The sequence below is a fragment of the Theropithecus gelada genome, chromosome 20, assembly GCF_003255815.1.
Source record: "Theropithecus gelada isolate Dixy chromosome 20, Tgel_1.0, whole genome shotgun sequence".
Classification (NCBI taxonomy): domain Eukaryota; kingdom Metazoa; phylum Chordata; class Mammalia; order Primates; family Cercopithecidae; genus Theropithecus; species Theropithecus gelada.
This window is the reverse complement of record NC_037688.1, coordinates 75,952,576-75,977,340: the sequence shown is the minus strand read 5'-3', so window position 1 is coordinate 75,977,340 and position 24,765 is coordinate 75,952,576. Positions and strand designations below refer to the sequence as shown.

At 43.1% G+C, this 24,765-nt stretch overlaps 1 protein-coding gene across 5 annotated transcripts in view; it reads left to right on the top strand.

Annotated features, from left to right (window-relative positions):
* RBFOX1 (RNA binding fox-1 homolog 1) overlaps positions 1 to 24,765 on the top strand; it is a 1,702,422-nt gene that overhangs the window by 630,266 nt on the left and 1,047,391 nt on the right. For all 5 annotated transcript variants that reach the window (XM_025370432.1, XM_025370439.1, XM_025370429.1 and 2 more), the window contains one exon: positions 15,834 to 15,881. Coding sequence is in view for 3 of the 5 variants with exons in the window: in XM_025370429.1 (XP_025226214.1) it covers positions 15,834 to 15,881 (48 nt within the window). In the remaining 2 variants the exon portion in view is untranslated. The remainder of the gene's footprint in view (positions 1 to 15,833; positions 15,882 to 24,765) is intronic.

The following is a 24,765-nucleotide window of genomic DNA, read 5'->3' as shown; positions in this document are numbered from 1 at the left end:
CAGAAAATATTGCTTCCCAAGAAACTGTGGTTGACGAAATGGCTAGAGTTCAAGTGAATCCTGAAAGTATCCGTTTCCAAGGAGAGCTGTGGCCCCATCCAGTCACCTACAAAGCTCAGCCATTATCCCACTCAGAGCAGCAGCCATTTCTTGGAAAGCGGCAGTTCATTTCTGGATACTCAATAGGATGCATAAGAATGATTTTTTTTTTTTTTCAAATCATGTGCGCTACCTCTGCTGACCTTCAGCTGTGCTGCGCCTTCTTTAATTGGCATAAATCTTGGACTGCCCATCGGATGTCTTTGTGGAATATCTGATTCTTAGGAGGAAATGAAATTTTCAATTAAAAGGTTTTGTTGAGTCCTTGTCATGTTAGGATCTTTCCAAGAGTGGTTTAGTAGGTGTTGAGATAGACTGTCTATCCGCTTCCCTTCTCAGGAGAACTTGTCCTGTTAGAAATTGCATCTTTTGTGGCCAGTAGTGGTCTATTTAATTGACTGAAATAGTAATGACTTGGAGGAATTAAGACAGTTTTTAGAAACATCTTATATTGAGAAGGAAGAACCATAACTATGATAAAATTATACAACGTACACAATAATAATAAATACACATAATTTAAAGATTATAATTACGGGCCTGGCGTGGTGGCTCACGCCTGTAATCCCAGCACTTTGGGAGGCCGAGGCGGGCGGATCACGAAGTCAGGAGATCGAGACCATCCTGGGTAATATGATGAAACCCCATCTCTACTAAAAATACAAAAAAATTAGCCAGGTGCGGTGGCAGACGCCTGTAGTCCCAGCTACTCGGGAGGCTGAGGCAGGAGAATGGCGTGAACCTGGGAGGTGGAGCTTTCTGTGAACTGAGATTGCGCCACTGCACTCCAGCCTGGGTGACAGAGTGAGACTCTGTCTCAAAAAAGAAAAAAGTTACAATTATGACAGGTATTTTGACCCCTACCTGTGTGCCAGCACTCTGTACAGTTTATCTCACTTAATACTAACACCCATATGATGATACCATAGCTATTAACCCCATTTTCTGAAATACAGAAACTAAAGAACAGGTAAGTTGCTGCAGAAAGCCATGTTACTATTAAGTGGTAGAGGCAGGATTTTAAACAGGGTACACTGGTTTCTTTCTTACGTATTTTTGATCCACACCTAGAGGTGAAATTCAAATGTAGCTTATTGAATTTTCTTTCAAATATTATGGTGAATTATTTTATTATCTTACTGTTTCAGATACGCATTATGCCACATTTCCTCAAGAAGTTGATATACTATTAAGAACTAGGCTATATTTTTAATTTTTTGTTAATTTAAATCCTTTATAGAGGCTGGGCGTAGCACTTTGGGAGGCCGAGGTGAGTGGATCACTTGAGGACAGAAGTTTGAGACCAGCCTGGTCAACATGGTGAAACCCTGTCTCTGCTAAAGATACAGAAATTAGCCAGGCATAAAGCAGGTACCCGTAATCCAGGTACTTGGGAGGCTGAGGCAGGAGAATTGCATGAACCTGGGAAGCAGAGATTGCAGGGAGCTGTGATCACGCCACTGCACTCCAGCCTCAGCGACAGAGTGAGACTCCATTGCTAAATAAATAAATAATAAATAATTTATAGAAACAGTGTGGGAAGTACGTACATTTGGGGTATATCACATATAGGAAACACTGGGCAAATACTCGTGACCCTGTAGAAAGGAATTAAAAAACTCCTTCTGAAAGATACAAGTGCCAGTTCTGGTTTTTCAGTTGGCTTTCAACCAGGATACTTTCTCTGGGCCTCTCTAACTAGTCCCTGTCATGCTCTAGCCCCATCCTGGTATTAAGGCTAAGACCCAAAACAAGCAACATGAACCACACAACAGCACCAGAAACCCCCGGTAGGCTCTGCACCTGAAAATAATGACCCTGGCAGCCATGCTATTCACATGGAAGTCCTGGTTTCTCTTTAGAAGGAACCCAATTGCCAAGTAAGTTCCTAGCTGACTTGATGGGTGTAAACTCACCTTTCTGCATCCCACTTTCTCGATCTTCAGTTCAGTTGCTTAAATGGAGTGCACTAAACCTCAATTTGATAATTGCATCCTCGAAACCTTTAATGAAGGTGCCTATCAAAGTGTAAATAATTACCCCGTAATCTTGTATTTGCAAACTGCATCCTGGCTGTTTACGCTTCACCGCGGTTCACATCAGAGGTTCAGGGCTCCCCCAACCCTCACATTCTTGTCGACGTCGGAGGAATTTCGAGGACCCAGAGGACAGCATCATAAAACAGTTCTCCAAACAAGGCATTCACCTTCACTCCCTCCCAACACTGACCTCTGTCATTTTCTGTTGCTATTTATAAATGCAAGGGAGTGCTGCTGTTTTGTTTTGGTGCTGGTGATACAGAGGCTTATCCTCATCAGAAGTTTTGCCCTGAGGTTGGGCACAGTGGGTCACACCTGTAATCCCAGCACTTTGGGAGGCCAAGGTGGGCATATTGCTTGAGCCCAGGAGTTTAAGACCAGACCAGGCAACAGAGGGAAACTCCGCCTCTATTAAAAATACAAAAATTAGCTGGGTGTGGTGGTGGGTGCCTGTCATCCCAGGTACTCAGGAGGCTGAGATGGGAGAATCACTTGAACCTGGGAGGCGAAGGTTGCAGTGAGCCGAGATGGCACCACTGCAGTTCAGCCTGGGTGATAGAGCAGGACTCTGTCTCAAAAATAAATAAATAAATAAATAAATAAATAAATAAATAAATAAATAAATAAATAAATAAATAAATAAATAAAGTGGTTCTGCCCTGAGACTTTCAGGCCTGACCTTGTTGCTGTGGAAGTTGCTCCCTCCTGACTAACCTGTTTCCTTCTTTGGAGATTACCCACTTTAGCTCACCTGAGGCACACACCACTGACCCCCGTTAGGGCTTCTTCCAGCCCCTTCTCTTTTTTTTCTATTCTTTTGATTGCATTAATTATTCACAGGAACCCGTCAATGAAAGTGCCAGGGATCATCCAGGAGGCTAACCACCAAATTAGAACAAGAAAATACTTAAAAGAGTTTGCATGCTGTCCGAGGGTGCAACTATGGAGAGGGCATGTTTTAGGTGCTGGGGTCTAAGAGAAATGAAAAGAGAAACCAAGCCAGGTGACTGACAGAAGGCAGGCGACAACCCAGGCTTCCCGGGCTAGCATTTTCTCTTCGGTGCTGTGTCTTTCAGCACACCAACTTGCTGAGAGTTTGCAGCTGACATCTCGAGAAGTATTCTTCTTAAAACTGAGCGAAAATTATTCACCTCATGTAAAAACAAGTGCGATTTACATCTAATATGGGTAATTACTTTTACAGTTAATTAAAAGCGCTCTCATTAAACTCCAGCTGTGATGCCAATGCATAGCTCTTATTTGCAAACAGACCCTTGGTTTCAGCTCACCTGGTGACAGGAGACTCCTACCTGAAACAGGGGATGCCTTTCTCCGTACTGTGTTTAATTGTGCTGAGCCAGCAACCCTCCAGTTACCCGGCCTTTTCCCCCACGCCAGCTCTGCTTTTCTGCATGGCTGGATTTTGAGATATGGAAGCCTCTTGTCCTCTCATAACCACACTCAAAAAAAAAAAAAAAAGTAAGATGAAGAAAATAAAATAACTCATGGAGGTAGGGGTGCCAAAGAAAGGTAGGGGACTCAAAGAAGTCAAGATGAAAAGCCTGCTATCTTTATTTGAATAATAGTTTGGTTGGAGATTGTTGTTTTGTAGTTGTTTTGGCCTTACAGCTTTTTCCTGCCTCAGAAGATACTTACTGTCAAAGAAAATATCCCCTAGGCCCCCTGAAATTCCTCCAAATGTTTATGAAATCAGCAGCTCTGCCCTGCAACCTACCCAACGAAGGTAAAGTTTACTCCCTTGGTTGAATTGATTTGTGTTGAGATTTTACTTAGTTTACATGCGTTGTTTGCTGTTTGCATGATTTCAGGTGAAACATCTCTTACAGCCTGAGTCATCTTCACATTTAGCTTGAAGCCATAGACTTTCCGGAATATTCCTTGCCTTGAAACAGATCTCTGCCACACTGAACCTTCTTAAACACATATGAATAAAATGTTTCCTTACATGATCACATCCCTAGTATGTAATTAGGGCTTAGTAATGAAAACATACAGTCATTTGAGACTTAAATTTTGCAGGCACAGAAAGATTGAGAAATGTAACAAAGTTGACGGACCTGATGAATTAGATCCTCTGGTATAGGGCTGGGTGCTTTTGGTATTTTTTTGCAAAGTTATTTGCTCCCATCTGCTGGCCATATGTGATATTGCAGGTGCTGAGCAAATTTGCGAATGGAAAAGGAAGTCAATAAAATCTATCACTGCAAACATTTTATACACTTCTTCATGTATTCACGTGAACTGATTTGAATCTTGGTTTTTTTTGTGTCTGGCTGGAGGGGGGGGGTAAGTGAACACAGACCCTGAAGAATTCTGCTGAAAGGCAAGCATGATTTCAAATTTTTACTAACATCGGAGTTACTCAAGTTTTGAAAGCCAGAACACACACGTTTTCTATAATAAGGCAATTAACTTTAGAACATTAGTTTAAATATTCAAATTCAAGCACAGTATATTGTATAAGGGAAAGTATAAAATACATAGCTGGTAGACCAGATGGATTTCAATCTCCCTTATGCCATTAACCATCGGAATATGAGGCCAATTCCCTACAGTCTGAAACTCAATTTTTTCACCTGTAAAATGGAAACATTGGGCCACAGGGTCCCTAAGGCTTAAGCTTATTCTAAAAATCTGAGTCTTTGTGAAGGTTAAAAAATAATAATAAGGCTGAGCGCTCTGGCTCATGCCTGTAATCCCAGCACTTTCGGAGGCCAAGGTAGGTGAATCACCTGAGGTCAGGAGTTCGAGACAAGCGTGGCCAACATGGGGAAACGCCATGTGTACTAAAAATACAAAACATAGCCAGATGTGGTAACATGCATCTGTAATCCCAGCTACGAGGTAGGCTGAGGCAGAAGAATCCCTTGAACCCAGGAGGCAGAGTTTGCAGTGAGCCAAGATCACGCCACTGCACTCCAATGTGGGTGACAGAGCGAGACTCCATCTCAAAATAATCATATAGGTTGCATAAAATCACCAGTATGTTCTTAGTATCTAAACTCGTATTCATTGACTTGTTTTAAATTAGAAGCAGTTGTTATTTTCAGAAGAATAGGGAACGTAAGCATGCCTCCAAACTATTAGAAAGCTTGCCTTTGCAATAGGAGACCATTTGTAATGTTGAGTGAAGGTTTAAAATGCAGTTTGAATTCTTTTTGGAGTCTGATGTCAAAATGTAGCTTGTCTGAGTATTATAAACTGTTCTGCCATAACATTTATTTTCTGTTGAAAAAGGAAGAGCTAAACCTTCTTCCTCAGCTGTAATCATTTCCTCAGTTGATCACAAGCCAATTTGGGCTTGTTCGATGGAACCTTTGGCTGTGTCTCCCCACACTCCTGCGAAGTGGCTGAAACTCTCCTGTATTTCCTATGAAAAGCTCTCTGGGACTTTGTAGTTGAATCCAGGAGAACAGTGCTGTGTCCAGGATATATGATCCTTACTTAGCTTCTCATGACAAGTATAAGCATCCTGGTCTTTTCTTTCCATCGCTCTTCCAGAATGAATGACTACAATTTAGAGGTTTTCAGGGGCTGTATTGTGGAAACACCTGGGCCCCGGAGCATAGCATAGCTGCCTATGATTGCCCTGGGATTCCTTTAAAGGAGTTTTTCTTGTCCCCTAGAGCTTAGACTAACTGGAGGTGACCTCTGGACGACAGTTATCTTTTCTCAGTGTTAAGTAGCCAAGTATCATGCAAGAGAGATCGGCACAAGGAGCTCCTTGATCCTCCGTATTTATTTTCTGTGACTGCTGTAGCAAATCATCACAATCTTAGGTGGCTTAAAACAACCGAAATATATTCTCTGACAGCTCTAGAGGCTCTAAGTCCAAATTGAAGGTGTGAGCAGGGCGGTTCTCCCAGCAGAGGTTCTGGGGAGAATGCATCCTTGCCTCTTCCAGAGTCTGGTAGCTGGGTGTCCCATGGCTTGTAGCAGCATCTCTCTAATCCCCACCTGTCTCCATGTGGCTTTCTCTTATCTTCTGTCTCTTAAAAGGATACTTGTTATTGGATTTAGAACCCACCCAGATAATACAGGATTTTCTCATTTCAAGACCCTTCATTATGTCTGCAAAGACCCCATTTCCAAACAAGGTCACATTCACAGGCACTAGTGACTAGTCGCCTTGAGCATATCTTTTGGGGGGCTACTGTTGAACCCAGTACTGGCTACTTGCTTCTAAACCCTCTGAGCTCTTGGGAGCCTCACTGGCTGGGGTTTCTCTCCACCTGTTCTCGGGAACCTTTAAAACTGCCGGATACTTCAGAGCTGGGAATGATGCTGGTACAGGATCCAGGATGCTGGCATCCCTGCATTGTGGGCATGAATAACCCTGACCTACAAAAATTATCAAAAACAACCAACACACCAAGTGTAGAAGAAAAGGCATCTCTCTCAGGAGAGAGAACTGCTTCTGAAAAGAACGGACACACCAGTGCTTTGATGTCTAAAAGCTCGAAGAACTGAGAGACAGAGAAAACTCTAAAAATAGAAAGGTGTTGTTTTTTTTTTTTTTTTTTTTTTTTTTTTTTTTTTTTTTTTTTTGAGACGGAGTCTTGCTCTGTGCCCCAGGCTGGAGTGCAGTGGTGCGATCTCAGCTCACTGCAAGCTCCGCCCCCCGGGTTCACACCATTCTCCTGCCTCAGCCTCCCGAGTAGCTGGGACTACAGGCACCCGCCACCTCGCCCGGCTAATTTTCTTGTATTTTTAGTAAAGACGGGGTTTCACCGTGTTAACCAGGATGGTCTTGATCTCCTGACCTCGTGATCTGCCTGTCTCGGCCTCCCAAAGTGCTGGGATTACAGGTTTGAGCCACCGCGCCCGGCCATAGAAATGTTTTTAAGTTCTCAATGCTTCACTCAGAACCAGATTTCACAAAGCCTGTTGGAAGATGTCATCAAGGAGAGCTGACATTTACTGAGAACTTGCCATACGCTAAGACCCTGGCATGTATTGGGTACGCCTAGCCACGAATGAGGCAACCGTGATTGTTATTATCCTTCTCTTACAGATGGGGAAACTGAGGCTAAGCAAAGCCGGCCTCCTTGTGCAGGGTTCCAGAACTGGTGTGGTTGAGTCCAGTAGGAGAGACCCTAGCAGTGTGATTCTGCTATCTGTGCAGAATCCCATCTGTCACCAGCAACAGAGCCTCCGCTGTTCAGGGTTTCCCGGCTACAAAAAGTAGAAGGGCTGGCTTCTGTCGGGAAATTGATTGCTTGGTGATGAGTCCACAGCTCGAAATTCATACTTAACACTTAAGTAGTTGAGCTGTTTTCCAAGCGAAGTGGTCGAGTGGGGCTGAAGTACTTGCTGGACGACTCCGGTTCAGAAAAGGTCAGGTCGGAACCCATCCAGAGACACCAGCTCTAGGCAGAGCGATCCGAACAATAATTTGTTCTCACCAAAGTGACATTTTTCCAATTTGAGTCCAGCATTGTTCAGAAGCAAATGCGGTCCCCTGGGGTGTCTCCCGCATAGATCTGCAGCAGATGACGAACCAACAATATCATCTAAATAAAAAATCCAGCATGGGCTTAGTAAATTAATCCTGACAAGAATAAATTGAATAATCTTAGGGAAATGGCAAGAGCTCTGATTCTGCCAGATGGCTCTTTTCTGTCGCTTGCGTGGGTCCTCGGTGGCAGATTAAGAACAAAAATCTGTCTTTGGTTTATTGATTTCGTTAGTGCGTTGATTAACACCTGCCACTTCTGTGTGGGTAAATCATAATCGGATATGGACTCTTCTTGGCAAACCTAACATATTTTCGCTCGAGGAGAGAAAGGAAATGCTTATTTCACCTGGTCAGAATGGGCACAAGCAGACAGAGAGCTACTTTTTCTCACCTCATCTCTCAGTGGTATTTTCTAGTTTTAAAAGTATGCTGTGATTTTCATCACTCCCATTTCGAGTTAATCTCCCGTTTCTGTTTAGGTTTCTTAGCAGACAAATTCAAGGAGAGTTTTTAGTAAGAGTGAGGGGTATTTTTCCTGACTCAGTGTCCGAAGTCAATCGGAGACTTCAGCCATTAATTTAGGAGACAGGGTGAGAAAAGGAAGATACTACGTGTACACATGATCCCTTGTCCTAGGAATGGGCCTTACAGGTCGTCTGGGAACCTTGTCTTAGTCAGCCTGCGCTGCCCTAACAAACTACCATTGACTGGGTAGCTTCTGAACAGAACGTTTACTTTGTCATCGTTCTTGTGGCTGGATATTCAAGATCGAGGTGCCAGGACTGTCAGGTTCTGATGAGGGTGCTCTTCCTGGTTTGTAGACAGTCATTCTCAGTGGGTCCTCATGTGGACATTCCTGGGCTTGTGCTACCAGAGAGAGAGAGAGAAAGAATAGCTGGTGTCTCTTCTTGAAAGGATACTAATTCTCTCTTTTTACTTTTTTTTTTTTTTTTGAGATGGAGTCTCGCTGTGTTGCCCAGGCTCAAGTGCAGTGACAAGATCTTGGGGCTCAGTGCAACCTCCGCCTCCCGGGTTCAAATGATTATCCTGTCTCAGCCTCCCAAGTAGCTGGGATTATAGGTGCCCATCACCACACCTGGCTAATTTTTGTATTATATTGAAATCCAATGGAGTTTCACCTTGTTGGCCACGTTGGTCTCGAGCTCCTGACCTCAAGTGATATACCTGCCTCGGCCTCCTAAAGTGATGGGATTATAGGTGTGAGCCACCAAACCCACCCAAGGACACTAATTCTTAGGACGTCATTTAACCTTAATCACTTCCTCAGAGGCCCCATCTCCAAATACAGCCACACTAAGGATTACAGCTATGACATATGAATTTTAAGGGGACACACACATTCAGTCCATCATACTACTTGTTAATGTTGATTCTGATTCTATGTATCTGGGGTGAGGTGTGAAGTGTTACATTCTTTTTTAAAAATGGGGTCTTGCTGTGTCACTAGGCTGGAGTACAGTGGTACAATCCTAGCTCACTGCACCCTTGACTGCCTAGGGATAAGTGATCCCCTTCTCTTTGTTTGGAGACAGAGTCTTGTTCTTTGTCACCCAGGCTGGAGTGCAATGGTGCAGTCTCGGCTTACTGCAACTTCAGCCTACCAGGTTCAAGTGATTCTCATGCACACCTATAGTTGAAATTACAGGTGTGTGCCACCACACCCAGCTAATTTTTGTATTTTTAGTAGAGACAGGGGTTTCACCATGTTGGCCAGGCTGGTCTTGAACTCTTGACCTCAAGTGATCCACCCGCCTTGGCTTCCCAAAGTGCTGGGATTAGAGGCATGAGCCACTGCGCCCGCCCTCAAGTGATCCTTCCATTTCAGCTTCCCAAGTAGCTGGGACGACAGGCGCATACCACCCCACCTAGCTAATTTTTTTCTTTGTTTATTTGTTTGTTTGTTTATTTATTTATTTATTTATTTATTTATTTATTTATTTATTTATTTATTTTGTAGCGACACTGTCTCCCTAAGTTTTCCAGTCTGGTCTTCAACTCCTGGACTCAAGCAATCCTCTAGACTCGGCCTCCCAAAGTGCTGGGATTACAGGCATGATGCATTTTAAGCAGCTCTCAGGGTCACCATAGTTGCTGGGGTGCAGACTGCACGTTGAGTAGGAAGTTCCTCATACTCCCCGTATGCACAGATGAGGGAAACTTGCTGAAGGACTGCATGGTTATTAAATAGCGTCACCCTGCTTTAAGAGTCTAATGCTGTGAGTCTAATGTCAGGCGTCTAATGCCAGAACTAGGATTATCCACAGCCCTGTCCTCCCACCCTTCAGTCTTCAGTCCACTGCCACATCCCCTGGAGGGCTTGGTAGCATGCATCGATGGGCCCTCACCCATTGAATTTTGGATTCAGTAAGTGAGGATTCTTCCATGCAAACCTCTTATTTTTCGCTTCGGGAGAGAGCAGAAATGCATGTTTCACCTGGTCAGAACGCGCAGAAGCAGACAGCTGCTTTTTCTCACCTCATTTCTCAATGGCATTTTCTACAGAAAATAGAGCCTGAGAATGTGGATTTTTTTTCCTTATTTATGTTAACTGACAAAAGTTACATATATTTATCGTGTACAACGTGATGTTTGGAATGTGCGTACGTTGTGGAATGTCTAAGTAGACCTAATATTATATACGTTACCTCACATTGTCATTTTTTTGTGGTTAGAACACATAACATCTACTTTATCAGTTTTCAAGATTACAACACGTTATTGTTAACTGTAGTCACCATGTTGTATAATATTTGAACTTACTCCTCCTAACTGAAATTTTATGTCTTTAGGCCCATGTCTCCCCAAGAAACCCCCTGGTAGAGAGGGGAGTTCCTGCCAGCCCCTGGTAACCACCATTGTACTCTTTAATATATTTTTTTATATTTGTTTCATGCAGCATTGGTCTTTCTGTAACTAGTTTATTCAACTTAGCATAATGTTCTCCAAGTTCACCCGTGTTGTTACAATGACAGGCTTTCCTTCTTTATTAAGGCTGAAATGGTATTCCATTGGGTATATATACCACATTTGCTTTATCTGGTTCTTCCTTGATGGACGCTTAGTTTTTTGCTTTTTGTTTTATTTCAGTAGGTTTCTGGGAAACAGGTGGTGTTTGGTTACATGAATGAGTTCTTCACTGCTGGTTTCTGAGATTTTGATGCAACCACCACCCAAGCAGTGTACACTGTACACGATATGTAGCCTTTTACCCCTCACCACTCCCCAGCCTTTCCCCTGAGTCCCCAAAGCCCACTGTATCATTCTCATGCCTTTCCTTCCTCATCGCTTAGCTCCCACTTATGAATGAGAACATGCAATGTTCCATTTTCCATTCCTGTGTTATTTCACTTAGAATAATGGTCTCCAGTTCCATCCAGGTGGCTGTGAATGCCATTATTTCATTCATTTTTATGGCTGAGTAGTATTCCATTATATATATATTGGGGGAGTATTTTATTACATATATATAATATATAGTATTCCATTATATATATGTGTGTGTGTGTCTGTATGTATGTATATTGGGAAAGTATTCTGTTATATATGTATAGTATATTATATATTGTATTCATATATATATATACACACACACATATAGCGTTCAATATACCACACTTTATTCACTTGTTGATTGATTGATGGGCATTTGGGCTGGTTCCATATTTTTGCAGTTGTGAACTGTGCTGCTGTAAACATGTGGAATATTCAGTTTGATTCCCTTTCTTGGCTCTTGTGAATAATGCTGCAATGAAGAAGAAAGTGCAGAGATCTCTTTGATGTATGGATTTCATTTCCTTTGAGTGAATATTCAGTAGTGGGATTGCTGGATCATACAGTACATCTATTTTTAATTTTTTGAGAAGCCTCCACACCGTTTTCCATAATAACTGTAAGAATATGCATTTTTAACAGCAGCTCATGCTGCTGGTCGGAGAGTCTCACTTTGAGAAGCACATCTAAGCAAGGAAAAAGAGTGAAACCTGTGGCGTAAATTACGTTAGCTGACCAAACCACCTTGAGGAAAATAAAATTACCTGGAGGGAAGGGAAAGCACCTGATTAGGGACCGCGTCTGCTTACGGATTTAAGCTTCCTGATTGTGTGATTCAGGGTCAGTTACCTAATGGCTAGTCACAATTATCACACCAGAAGGTAACTAAGGAATACCCATTTTGTTTGATTGTTGGTAATTTAGAGGCAGTAAGAAAAACACCATGCACAGTACCTGGCACGAAAGAGGGAGGTATTCAATCGTTGCTCACTGGTTCAGTCCCACTTGACTGATAGGAAACAGTCTGTTCTACATAAAACAAGACATTTGCTATACAGATCTTCACCTTATTATATTGTCTCTCTTTGTTCCACTCTGGATTCAAAGGGACCTAGAATTTGTTGGGTTTACTAATAAATCACCAGCTTCTCATATTAACCTTTCCTCATGATGCATCCACAGAGAGAACCCCACTACTTCTTGGTGAGAAAATCAGCATTTCTATCGACTTAACCAAAATGGAGTCCCTAATGTTTTTTGTTTGTTTAATTGGTTGGTTTGTTGGTTATTTTTTGGAAATGGAGTCTCACTTTGTCGCCCAGGCTGAAGTACAATGGCACGATCCCAGCTCGCTGCAACCTCCGCCTGCCAGGTTCAAGCAATTCTCCTGCCTCAGCCTCCCAAGTAGCTGGGATTACAGGCGTGCACCACCACACCCAGCTAATTTTGTATTTTTAGTAGAGATGGAGTTTCACCATGTTAGCCAGGCTGATCTCGAGCTCCCAACCTCAGGTGATCCACCTGCCTCGGTTTCCCAAAGTGCTGGGATTACAGACGTGAGCCACCATGCCCAGCCTGGAGCCCCTAATGTTTGTAACCCCCTATACCACCCTGCACATCCATACCCTCCCTGCCTCCATGGAGAGCATGGCCAGGCTACAGACCTTGCAGTGGCCCCTAGCCACCATCTTTCTCTCCCACACGACATCCTCTCTTTAAAGACGTCCCTTTGATTCTGTGTGGCCTCTGACTACTTCTCTCCCCTTCCCCTGCCACACCCTCATCCAGCCACCATCATCTCACACCTGTGACTCCTGTGGTAGCCCCCAAACTGGTCTCTCTACTTAAATTTGTAACCCCTGACTGCCTGTTCTATTAAAATAGAAGTCAGGTCATGACTGTCCTCTCTCCAGAATGCCTGAGTGAAACCCACAAGTGCCTCTGAGGATGTGGACAGATTGGAACCCTTGCGCACTGTTAGTGGAGATGTAAAATGGTGCACCTGCTATGGAAAAGAGTAGGGTGGTTCCTCAAAAAATGAAACATTGAATTACCATGGGGTTTGGCAATCTCACTTCTGGGCATACGCGCAAAAGAATTGAAAGCAGGGACTTGAATAGATGCGTACACACCCATGTTCATAGCAGCATCGTTCACAATAGCCAAAAGGTGGAAACAGCCCAAATGTCTATCCACAGATGGTGCTTATGAATGGATAAACAAAATGTGGTCTCTCCATACAATGCAATGTTATTCATCCTTAATAAGAATGAAATTCTAACACATGCTACCACATGGATGAACCTTGAAAACATTATGGTAAGTGAAATAAGCCGGGCACAGAAGGACAAATGTTGTATGATTCCACTTATACAAGTGTTACAGCCTCAATTGTGTAACTCTAAAATTCATATACTGAAATCGTAACTTCCAACGTGACTGCGTTTGGAGATTAGGCCTCTACGGAGGTAATTCAGGTTAAATGACGTCATGAGTCTTAATCCAATAGGATTGGTGGTCTTATAAGAAAAGAAAGATGGCCAGGTGCAGTGGCTCACACCTGTAATCTCAGCACTTTGGGAGGGTGAGGTGGGCAGATCATGAGGTCAAGAGATTGAGAGCATCCTGGCCAATATGGTGAAACCCCATCTCTACTAATAATACAAATTTGGCTGGGTGGGCGCCTGTAGTCCAAGCTACTCGGGAGGCTGAGACAGAAGAATCACTTGAACCTGGGAGGTGGAGGTTGCAGTGAGTCAAGGTTGCGCCACTGCACTCCAGCCTGGTGACAGAGCTAGACTCCATCTCAGAAAAAAAGAAAGAAAGGTAGATAGATAGATATCTCATAGATCTGTCTCCCTCTCTCTCTCTCTGAAAAAGTACAGAGCAGCAGCTATGTGAGGCACCGTGAGAAGGAGGCAGCTACAAGCCAGGAAGAGAGGCCTCACCAGGAACCCCGACAGGACCCTGACCTTGAACTTCCACCCCCAGAACTCTAAGAAAATAAATTTCAGTTGTTGAAGTCACCTAGTCTCTAGTATTTTTATGGCATTCCTAGCAGACTTATACAATGAGCGAAGTCTAGAGTAGCAAAATCCATAGAGACAGAAAGCAGAAAGTGGTTTTTAGGGGCTCTGGGAGGGGAAAGTGAGGAGTTACTGTTTGATGGATACAGGTAGAAAAATGAAAAAATTCTGGAGATGGAGGGTGGTGACGGTTGCATAGCAGTTTGAATGGGTAATGCCTCAGAACTGTGCACCTACAATGGTAAAATTGTTAATGATACGTGTATTTTATCACAATAAGATAGTAAAACTCTGAGGGGTTTCTCATTGTTCTCAGAATAAAAGTCAACATCTTCCTGTGATCTCATTCACCTTTATTTTCCTCCCTTTATTTTCCTCTCTTGCTTCCCTCTAGCCACAGTGGCCTCCTCTTGCTTGGCTCTGTCCAATGCATTTCCCCCTTGGGGCTTTGAACTTGCTCTCCCTTTGCCTGGGACATTCTTCCCCAGTTGGCTACTTGGCTCATCCCCCTAACTTCCTTCAAGCCTTTGGTCAATTTCCACTTTTTCAGCAAAAATCAACATCTTATTCCCCTATCCTTGGCATTTCCCATCCCCTTCTCCTTGGTTTATTTTTCTTCATAGTACATATTCTTTCTGGAATACCATTAAGTGATACGCATTGTTTAATGCTTGTCTTGTTTAGAAGAATGTAAACATCACCAGGATGGGCCTGCCATGTGTCTTGCACATTTTTCAGTCCTCCATGCCTACAGCAAGGTCTAGCAGCCAACAGATGCTAAAAAAATATCTTCCATATGAATAAATTAATGCCACAATTGCTTGTGGGACTGTGTCTGTCATTTTGTCTAATTAGTGAGTTCTCTGAGGGTAGGAATTATGTTTGTTTCACCTTTTCATACCAGGACAACAAGAAAAAAATGCAGAAAAAAATAGGTGTGCAGTAAATATGAATGCGTGAATGAGTGGAATGGTAGATGGATCAGTGGACAGATGGATGGGTGGGTGGATGAGTGGGTGGGTGGAGGGATGAATGGAGGATACATGAAGGAAGGAAGGATGGATAGATGAGTGGATAGAGGATGGATAGATGGATGGATGGGTGGGTAGATGGATGGGTGGATGGATGAATAGGTGGGTGGATGGATGGATGAGTAGATGGATGGGAGAAGGATGCAGAATAGATGGATGACCAGATAGATGGGGATGGCTGGGTAGATGACTGGATGGATGGATGAATGGATGCAAAGATGAATGAAGGTGGATGGGCAGGTGAGTAGATGATTGGTGGATAGAGGATGGATGAAGGATGAATGGATGGATGGATAGAGGAAGGATGGGTGGGTGGATGAATGGATAGATGGGTGGATGGATAGAGGAAGGATGCAGAATGAATGATGAATGGATGATTAGATGAATAGACATGGCTTGTTGGGTGGATGGATGGATAGAGGATGGATGGATGGATGGTTGTATGGTTGGAAGGATAAAAAATCGATGGTAATAGTTTGTGTTGAAGTGAGAGATATCTGACTATCAATTTTGAATGGGAGAGATATTAAAGGTAGTCTCTGCTGATGTGAACAATTGTATGGGGAGCAGATTATTTTATGAGCCATCAGTTCCTCTTTGCTATGGCCTCTGATCCATAGCCTTTGCCTACACTCCACATCTGCATGTAATAAAACTTACTTATGACATCCATATGTCTCTAATGCAAACACCACAGCATATACCTCTAAAAAGCACTATAAAGAGCAATGACTCGAGAAGGAACTGTTAGAAGCATGAGCTCTTTATTATTTTAAAGGGCATTTCAACAACAACACTGAATGTTCTCTGACCATAAGTCTGACTCCTGTTCCTTCTCTCACTTTCCTTTCTTTTCTTCTCTTCTCAGGATATCAAAGCAGACTGCAATACCTGCGTGGAAATAGAAGACAGAAAGGCGAGTCAATATTTTTCATTTTTAGAGTTTCAAACAGAACAAGAACTCTGTAAATGGAACCCAAGTGTTTAAGTCATGCCTCTCTTGATGATGGTTTGTAGGTGATTCATGGTCTATTACATATTTAAAGACGATCAGACTTAAAAATACTTGTCATTTTACTCCTTTACAATCTGTGTTACTTCTGATGGCTTCATAAAGAGTGCGTATTGCAATTTTTATAAAAAATATGGTGCTGATTTCTGTTTCAGTCGTACCCTTCTTTTCAGGAAAATACTTAATCTGTTAACTCTTGTCCCATTGAAGTTGAATATTGATGTTCATGTTTATTATGTATATCATATGTATGATTATATTATTACATACATTATAGAATATATAATATTGGGCTTCCCAGGGTGCGTCCCTATATATCTGGCTCATACACTTGAAAAAGAGTTCACGGCCAGTTGTGGTGGCTCATGCCTGTAATCCCAACACTTTGGGAGGCCGAGGCGGGTGGATCACCTGAGGTCAGGAGTTGGAGACCAGCCTGTCCAACATGGTGAAACCCCGTTATCTACTAAAAATGCAAAAATTAGCCGGGTGTGGTGGCATACGCCTGTAATCCCAGCTACTTGGGAGATGGAGGCAGGAGAATCACGTGAACCTGGGTGGCGGAGATTGCGGTGAGCTGAAATTGCACCAGTGCACTCCAGCCTGGGTGACAGAATGAGCCTCCAGCTCAAAAAGGAAAAAAAAAAAAAAGAGCTTGCCCTCAATTTCTATCATGACACATTCACACGAGCCACAGCTTCCTATCTGAGATTAAGGGGGAGGGGACAATGTCATTTTCTACATATTTAGAGTCCCTTCACCCATTTGTGTTCTTTGCTACACTTAGTGTGAATCCCCTCAAGAAAAGCAAGTGTTAGACAATTGTTTGTTAATATTTTCACAGTCTCTTTTTATTGACAAGAGTTCACAGACATTTCTGTAGCAAAGCACATCCAAGGAGATCAAATTTTACCCTGTGTACGCCTTGGATCCAAAGAGGTCAAATAAGCGAGTTGAGAGTATATACCTCCTGGCTACTTTTGACATCATTCCACAAGTTTGAAAGATGTTTCCCTTTTCAAGTGTACCATGATTGTCAAATGGGTTATTATTTCAAGCAGAGGTTTTCAGCTCTGATTGTATGATGACTTGGGCATGTCTGCTGATTAATAAGGTGGGGGAGGACATCTCAAAACAAAAATTTGCTTTTAAATAAAAAGCAGTAGCCACACATTATTTTAAGGACTGCTAATCTCCTCACATTGGAAAGAATAATGATACAGTGGGTTAAATTCAATCTGCGTGATCCCAGCTTTCAGTTGTGTGTTGCTCTAGTTTGCAGGCAGAGAAATTTCAATTCACGTTTGCGTTCACCACGTGTTTGCGTGCTGGTATATGCATGTGTATATTCTGTGAGTTGGACAGATGGAATTGCTGCTTCGGTGAAGCGTGTGTCCAAAGTCTTTCACCAATGTTCTGCCCAGCCCAATCATTCCACTCATGTCACAGTGTTTAGAAAGTACATTCCCCAACCTGCTTCCAAAGGTCATTTACGTTTCCCTTGGACTTTTATGGAATTCATCAGCATGTTTGTCCAGTATCTTTTTTAAAAATTTAACTGCCAACAGCGCTTGCAAGATCACATAGGAACTGATGCTGTTAGAACAACCTGAGCTCCATCATGCACAAGATAAATAAGCAGCCAGGGTAAGCTCTGGGCAAGGAGAGCCACCCAAGCTCTGCTGCACCTGTGCGAACTGCCTGTGGTTAAGACATCATGATGATGACAACTGCCCAGGTCTCTGCTACTCTGTGATGCATCTTGGTGGGACAAAGTCATTAATGGTCATACCGTGCATATGTGATTTCAGCTCTTCCCAAGAAAGGGGGAAAATATGCACACACAGACACACACACACACACACACACTTCTAGTTTTTCCATAAATTGTTTGATTGAGGCAAAAATGTCAAATGAAACCTTGTTTCTGATGAGTTTTCCCATTGTTTTCTCAACTTGACCTCATATGACTGATAGATAAATTTCCGAACAGTTTGTTGCAGTTAATTGGTGGTGAATCTTAGTGATAAGAAAAGTAATACCCAGTTAAAATTCTCAATGTCTTACTCTCTAAGGACTTTTTATTCTGTCTTTTAATAAAGGTAACTCCTCTCCTCTCCTCTCCCCTCCCCACCTCTCCTCTACCCTCCCCTCTACCCCCTTCCTCCCCTCCCCTGCCCTCCCCTCTAACCCCTCCCCTCCCCTCCCCTGCCCTCCCCTCTATCCCCTCCCCTCCCCTCCCCTCCCCTCCTCTGCCCTTCCCTCCCCTCCCCTCCTTCCCCTCACATGCCCTTCCCTCCCTTCCCCTGCCCTTCCCCTCCCCTCCCCCTCCCTTCCCTTGCCCTCGTCTCCCCTTCCCTCCCCTCCCTTCTTTTCTTCCTTCCCTCTTTTCCCTCCTCCTTTTCTTCCCTCTTTCTCACCTTCCTTCCTTCCTTCCTTTCTTCCTTCCTTCCTTCTTTTTCCTTCCTTCAAATTCCCAGTAATACAGTGAATCTTATACTCAGGCTATAGTTTCTCTGGTTCTAACTATTGTTAAGAAGAGGTTGGGGGTGAGGTTTTAGGAGGTTGCTTTATATATTGGAGATAGTTCTCTTAATTGAAAAGTCAAGAAGCAAATTCTAATGATCCCACAGAGGCAGCGTGCCCCTCACCCCAGCAGTAGAGCTCCATCCCCCTCCCTCTCTGCTTGGTGATATGGTGTGAGGCCACGCAGGGAGACGGTGGCTGCAGCAGCTGCAATGATCGCCACCAGGTTCTGGGAGTGCACTCTGGTGCCTCTGCCACACGGACGTGTAGTTAGGAAATTTCACCACTGGAGTCATGACACTTGCTCCCCCACGTGTGTCTGTGCGTGTCCCTCTCCATTTAATCCAAATGCTTCTGGCAAAATCAGTAATTTGATAAAGTGGAATTGAAGTGACAAGAGATGACAGAGGTGCCAAAATAATAAGTAAACCTGTGTCTGAAGTGGCAGCCTCTTGGCCCATGTGGATTTTTACGACTGTTGAGAGCTCTGAAAGAGAACTGGTGGTGCTTTCTTTAAAGCTTTTTTTGTTTCCTGTTTTTGTTTTGTTTTGTTTTCTTTTGTTTTTTTAGTTAAGGGAGCTTCACAGAATCCCTATAGGATGCAATGGCTTCCCAAGAATCACATTATTTTTCATTATTTTTTGTTTTGCTTTCACCTCCCCTGGCTTTCTGTCTACTTCGATTCTAGATATTCCATATAGAAGGATATATTTGTGTACCTTGATCTATACCTATGTATGTTGTTGAATATCTTCTTGATAGAAGAATTTTAGAAAAGATAAAATCTTAGGTTTTCCGTGGAGTCCTGTGGGGCCTCTTTGATTTGTGCCTCATTCCCATTTTCTTGCATTCAGTGGGGCCGTTTACCTTGAGATGAGTGATTTTCCCACTGAATCTTAGACCAGACATCATGATAGAAGATAAATGGTGAATTTCAAGAGTGGAAGAGAGCCTTTTTTTGGAAACGAAGTCTCCCTCTGTCTCCAGATTGGAGTGTAGTGGTATGATCATGATCTCAGCTCACTGCATCCTCTGCCTCCTGGGTTCAAACGATTCTCCTGCCTCAGCCTCTCAAGTATCTGGGACTGTAGGTGCTCACCACCATGCCTGGCTAATTTTTGTATTCTTAGTAGAGATGGGGTTTTACCATGTTGGCCAGGATGATCTCAAACTCCTGACCTCGTGATCTGCCCACCTCAGCCTCCCAAAGTGCTGGGATTACAGGTGTGAGCCACCACGCCTGGCTGAGAGCCCTCATCTTAAGAGCAATACAATCATTCTTCTTGGTCTGCACACAGTCTGGGCTCGATCTGAGGCTTTTCATAGAATAAAAGAACGTTTATACTCTCCTGTTTTTCTATTTTTCTTTACCCCAGAAGCCTATTTTCTCTCAGGCTGACAGGAAACTAATTATCATTTGGAAAACCTTGCCTGGGTGTTTATGAGGAAATTCATAATGTGTCTTGGAGAGTGGTTTTATGTTTTTCTTTTGCTTCCAAGCCCGCCAATTAGCAGAGCCCCTCTGAATGTACCTCTGCTTGGATGGGTTCCTGGTCATTGCTTACATTGTCTCAGAGGGTGTCCTAGGGAGATCCTAAGGGCTGGTGGAGTTTTTCACCCTTTAATAGGAAGCAGGATCACAGGTTTTTGTTATGTGTTGTTTTGTTTTCCTCCTGCAGGTGAACATTGTGGAGCTAATGCAGATTTAGCAAAGGTGACGGGAGGTAACCCATCACTTGGAGTACGGCCTCACAAAACCCCATGCGTTTGACATTTACAGTACCCGTGTTTCCGCTGGGGCACTGAGGCATTGAAATTCATTTTTATTTGTGGTGCAAAATCCATCTGAATTTCAATACTATTACGAAGACTGAGATTCAGATGATGAGAGGAGAGTCTGATGGATCAGTCAGGGGGAGAATCTGTCAGGAGGAGACGAGAGCCCATTTGTCAAAGGCTGTAAACACAGACGGGGCTTCCTCTTCTCACTTATCGCCTGGCCCGGTGCAGCTAAACGGGTTCAGATCTGCTATAAAATTGCATGAAAGGAGTTTGAGTGGTTTTCCAAGTTATGGTGACTTTCAGATTGGGTCCCATTGAAGCTGCGGTTGGGAGATAGAAGCCTTCGTGCTGTGGTTAACACTGAGAGTTCTGAACTCATCTTTTTACAATTCTTCTTCCAGATCAGGCATCTTAAGTACTGCCAGATACTTAAAACAGCTGTGGGGTGGAAGTACCATCATTTCCCTGTTTTACAGGGAAAATAAAGGAAGCTCAGGCACGTTCAGTGATTTGCCTGAGATCACTCAAGCAAGAGGTCAGGATTTAAGCTCAGAGATTCTTACTCCAGAGTCTGCGCTCTGAGGTTCAATGCTACTACCCTGCCTTGCACAAAAAAAAAAAACAAAACAAAAAACACAAGAATTACATTTGTAGAGTATGAGAATTATACTTCCCAGTTGATGGATTTCTGCCTCGACTGGCATCTTCATTTATCGCCAAGTAAACGGTATGGTTTTCAATATGGGGCAGGCTGTCGGCTCCCACATTGCAGCTGTAGCTGGCTCACGGTGGGGGTTCTTGACGGTGTTCACGAGCATGCCCCTCCAGGAAGTAGCTGGCGCCCAACAGTGGGATGGCCAGATGTCTTCTGTCTTTGAGGATGAGGGACAGTAGCACCGGAACTGGAGTGCTGACCTTAGTTTCCAAAGACCTGATTCGGTTCCTACCTTTGGCAATTTCAGCACAGTAGACACAAGGATTAGAACTTATTGCTTAAAGAGTATTAGGGAGGCTGAGCGTGGTGGCTCACACCTGTAATCCCAGCACTTTGGAGGCTGAGGAGGGCGGATCACAAGGTCAGGAGTTCAAGACCAGCATGGCCAACATCGTGAAACATCCTCTCTACTAAAAATAGAAAAATTTGCTGGGTGTGGTGGTGCGCACCGGTAGTCCCAGCCACTTGGGAGGCTGAGGTGGGAGAATTGCTTGAACCCGGGAGACGCAGGTTGCAGTGAGCTGAGATCGTGCCATTGCACTTCAGCCTGGGCAACAAGAGTGAGACTTCATCTAAAAAAAAAAAAAAGAAAGGAATTTCTTGCTTAAAGAATATTAGGGAAAATAGCTCATGTGTGCTGGGTTTAATACCTTGGTGATGGATTGATAGGTACAGCCAACCACGATGACACACGATTACTTACATAACAAACCTGCACATCCTGCACATGTACCCCAGAACTAAAAATAAACATGAAAAAGTAATTCTTGCATAGATAATGGTTGGTAGCTCACACACATTAAGTCACTTACCCAAGATTATTCAAGATGTATCATGAGGCCAGGACTTGAGCTCAGAGATTCTTACTCCAGAGTCTGTACATAGCCTTTGGAGCTTGAAATGTCTGGGTTTCAATCCCAGCCCTCCTAAATAGCAGCTCTGTGACCTTGAGAAGCTTTCTTACCCTGTATCTATCTCCATCTGCTTATCTGTAAATTGGGGGTGATACAATCTGCTTGAAATATTGGTTTGAGGAATTTATAAGATAATACTGCAAATCATGTTATATAATACCTGGTACAAAATAAGAACTCGATTAACTGTAGCTGCTGTTATTTTTATTTTTACTGGTATCCACACCTACAGGCCTACCATGTCATTTATCATTACATTTATTTTATAAAATGAGGCCCTGGAAAGTCTTAGGGGACCTCAGGGGAGTAGGCAACCAATGGAACCTAGTAGACCTTGGAAATATTTCATAGAGGAAGGGGATCCTTGGTGTAGGTCAAGAAATGCAAATGCACCTGCTTGCCCAGTGCAGGTAGGAATTAATGAATTAATGGAGAGGGGAGCGGAGTGATTGTCTTTAACGTGAAGTCCTGTGCACTGCAGCGACCTGGAGGGTGATGCCTTCATATCTTGGGAACTATTATTCAGCTAAATGGGGCCATGTGGAATATAGATTCAGTACTGATGTTTTCTAAGCCAATCTGGATTTTCCTGTAATACCACTGATTTTTAACACACTATGTGCAAGCCAAATGAAGCAGTTATGCAGAAAAGTTTCAAGAAACGAGACTTGAGTGTTGCAAGCTAACTCTCAGTTGGTTAGAAAGAGCTCCCATGTACATAATTCCAGGCTTTGTCGGTCTACTAAAGGCCTTTCTGGCAGAGGGAACAGCATGGCAAGGACAACACAATGTAGAGAACATGGTCTGTTTATGGCAAACACAAGTCTGGTGGTTGTCTCTGAGATTGGCCAAAGGAGAGACTATAGCAGTGAGTAGGTAACAGGTTACGGAGGTAATAGTTTATCAGGCCGACGGATTGAGGCTCTGTGTCAATCCTCTGTGCCCATGGAAGGCAAATCTTTACTGGATGGGGCCAGAGTTACACAGCACCAAGAAGCTACTTACACTTTGTATGAAGAACCCAGCCAAAGTGAAAATCATCAGGGGAATAAGAACTGGGAATGGAGCCCAGAGACAGACCCAGAAGCTGGCCCTGGGGTTGAGTGCAGGAAGCTGAACACTTTGACTCGCACAAGATGAAATCAGCCTGGACCTTGAGAAATCACAGGGCTGAGTTGCCCCTTTTTTGTGATGTGTGACAGAGTGAACATGGGAATACAACTGTCTCTTTGAGATGGTGATTTAAGCATTGGGATGCCTGGATTATTTGGTAGTTCGATTTCTCATTTTTTGAAGGACCTCCATACCATTGTGCATAATGGCTATAAGGGTATTATATAAGAATATCCATTTTAATAGCATGGAAGTTCTAAAATGGAATATTATTTAGCTGTTAAAATGAAGGGAATCCTGCCATTTGCAATAAGATAGATGAACCTAGAGGACTTTAGGTAAAGTGAAATAAGCCCGACACAGAAGGGCAAATAGTACATGATCTCACTTTTACGTGGAATCTAAAAAATTCAAACTCAAAGAAGCAGAGAGTAGGGTGGTGGGTTGCCAGAGACTGGGGGGCGAAAAAAAGGGAGGATCTTGGTCAAAGGATACAGACTTTCGTCTATAAGATGATTAAGTTATAGAGAACTAATGTACACCGTAGTGATTAGAGTTAATTAATGTATTTTAGACTTGAAATGTGATAAAAGAGTAGATCTCAAGTGTTCACACACACACACACAAAGTAAGTATGTGAGATGATGGATACGTTAATTAGCTTAGTAGTAGTAATCGTTTCATAATGTAAACGTTTATCAAAAGATCACATTGTACCTATTAAATACATGCAATTTTTGTTTTTTATTTGTACCTCAATGAAGCCAGGGAGAAAAATAGAGACAAGGTATAGAAGTGGAACACATTTTCCTGCAGGCCAGTATTGTACAAGTGTTCAAACAGTTAGATTAGATTTCAGGTGGCAAACAAGGTATCTTCAGGCAGTTCATGGATATGGTATCAAATCACATAGTACGGAAGTTATTTCCTTGTCAACTATTTCTCAGACCTTAACATTACATTAAAGACATAATTTGGTGGTTGATTAAAAAAAAAATACCTAAAAGACTCAAATGTTTGATCATCTACCTTTTTTTTTTTGAGACGGAGTCTCGCTCTGTCGCCCAGGCTGGAGTGCAGTGGCCGGATCTCAGCTCACTGCAAGCTCCGCCTCCCGGGTTTACACCATTCTCCTGCCTCAGCCTCCTGAGTAGCTGGGACTACAGGCGCCCGCCACCTCGTCCGGCTAGTTTTTTGTATTTTTTAGTAGAGACGGGGTTTCACCGTGTTAGCCAGGATGGTCTTGATCTCCTGACCTCGTGATCCGTCCGTCTCAGCCTCCCAAAGTGCTGGGATTACAGGCTTGAGCCACCGCGCCCGGCCCATCATCTACCTTTTTAACCAAGAGACCCAGAGCCCTTTACAGGCAGTTCTGGCATCTGGCTTTAACTGAATAACAGTGTTTTACTTTTGAATTAGAGTTATTTTCTACTTATGACAAAGGATACTGCTCTTTCTGTTTACTTCAACGAGCTGTTTCCTTTCTTTAAAATAAAAACTTAAATGACTTGTAACACATTTTTTAATAACAAAAACAATTTAAAGAAAAGCACATGAATGTGGAAATATTGTGAGTATGGACTGCACATAACTGAAGGGTAGGAAACACTGTTTTCTACTGGTGGGTTTGCATTCAGCGGAGAGTTTCTTGTTTGCATTATTTAAGTTTCAAACTCTCCTTGTGTGCAGGAGGGAACCAGAAGTGGGCAGAGATGGACACAGGAGTCCAGGGTGGAAG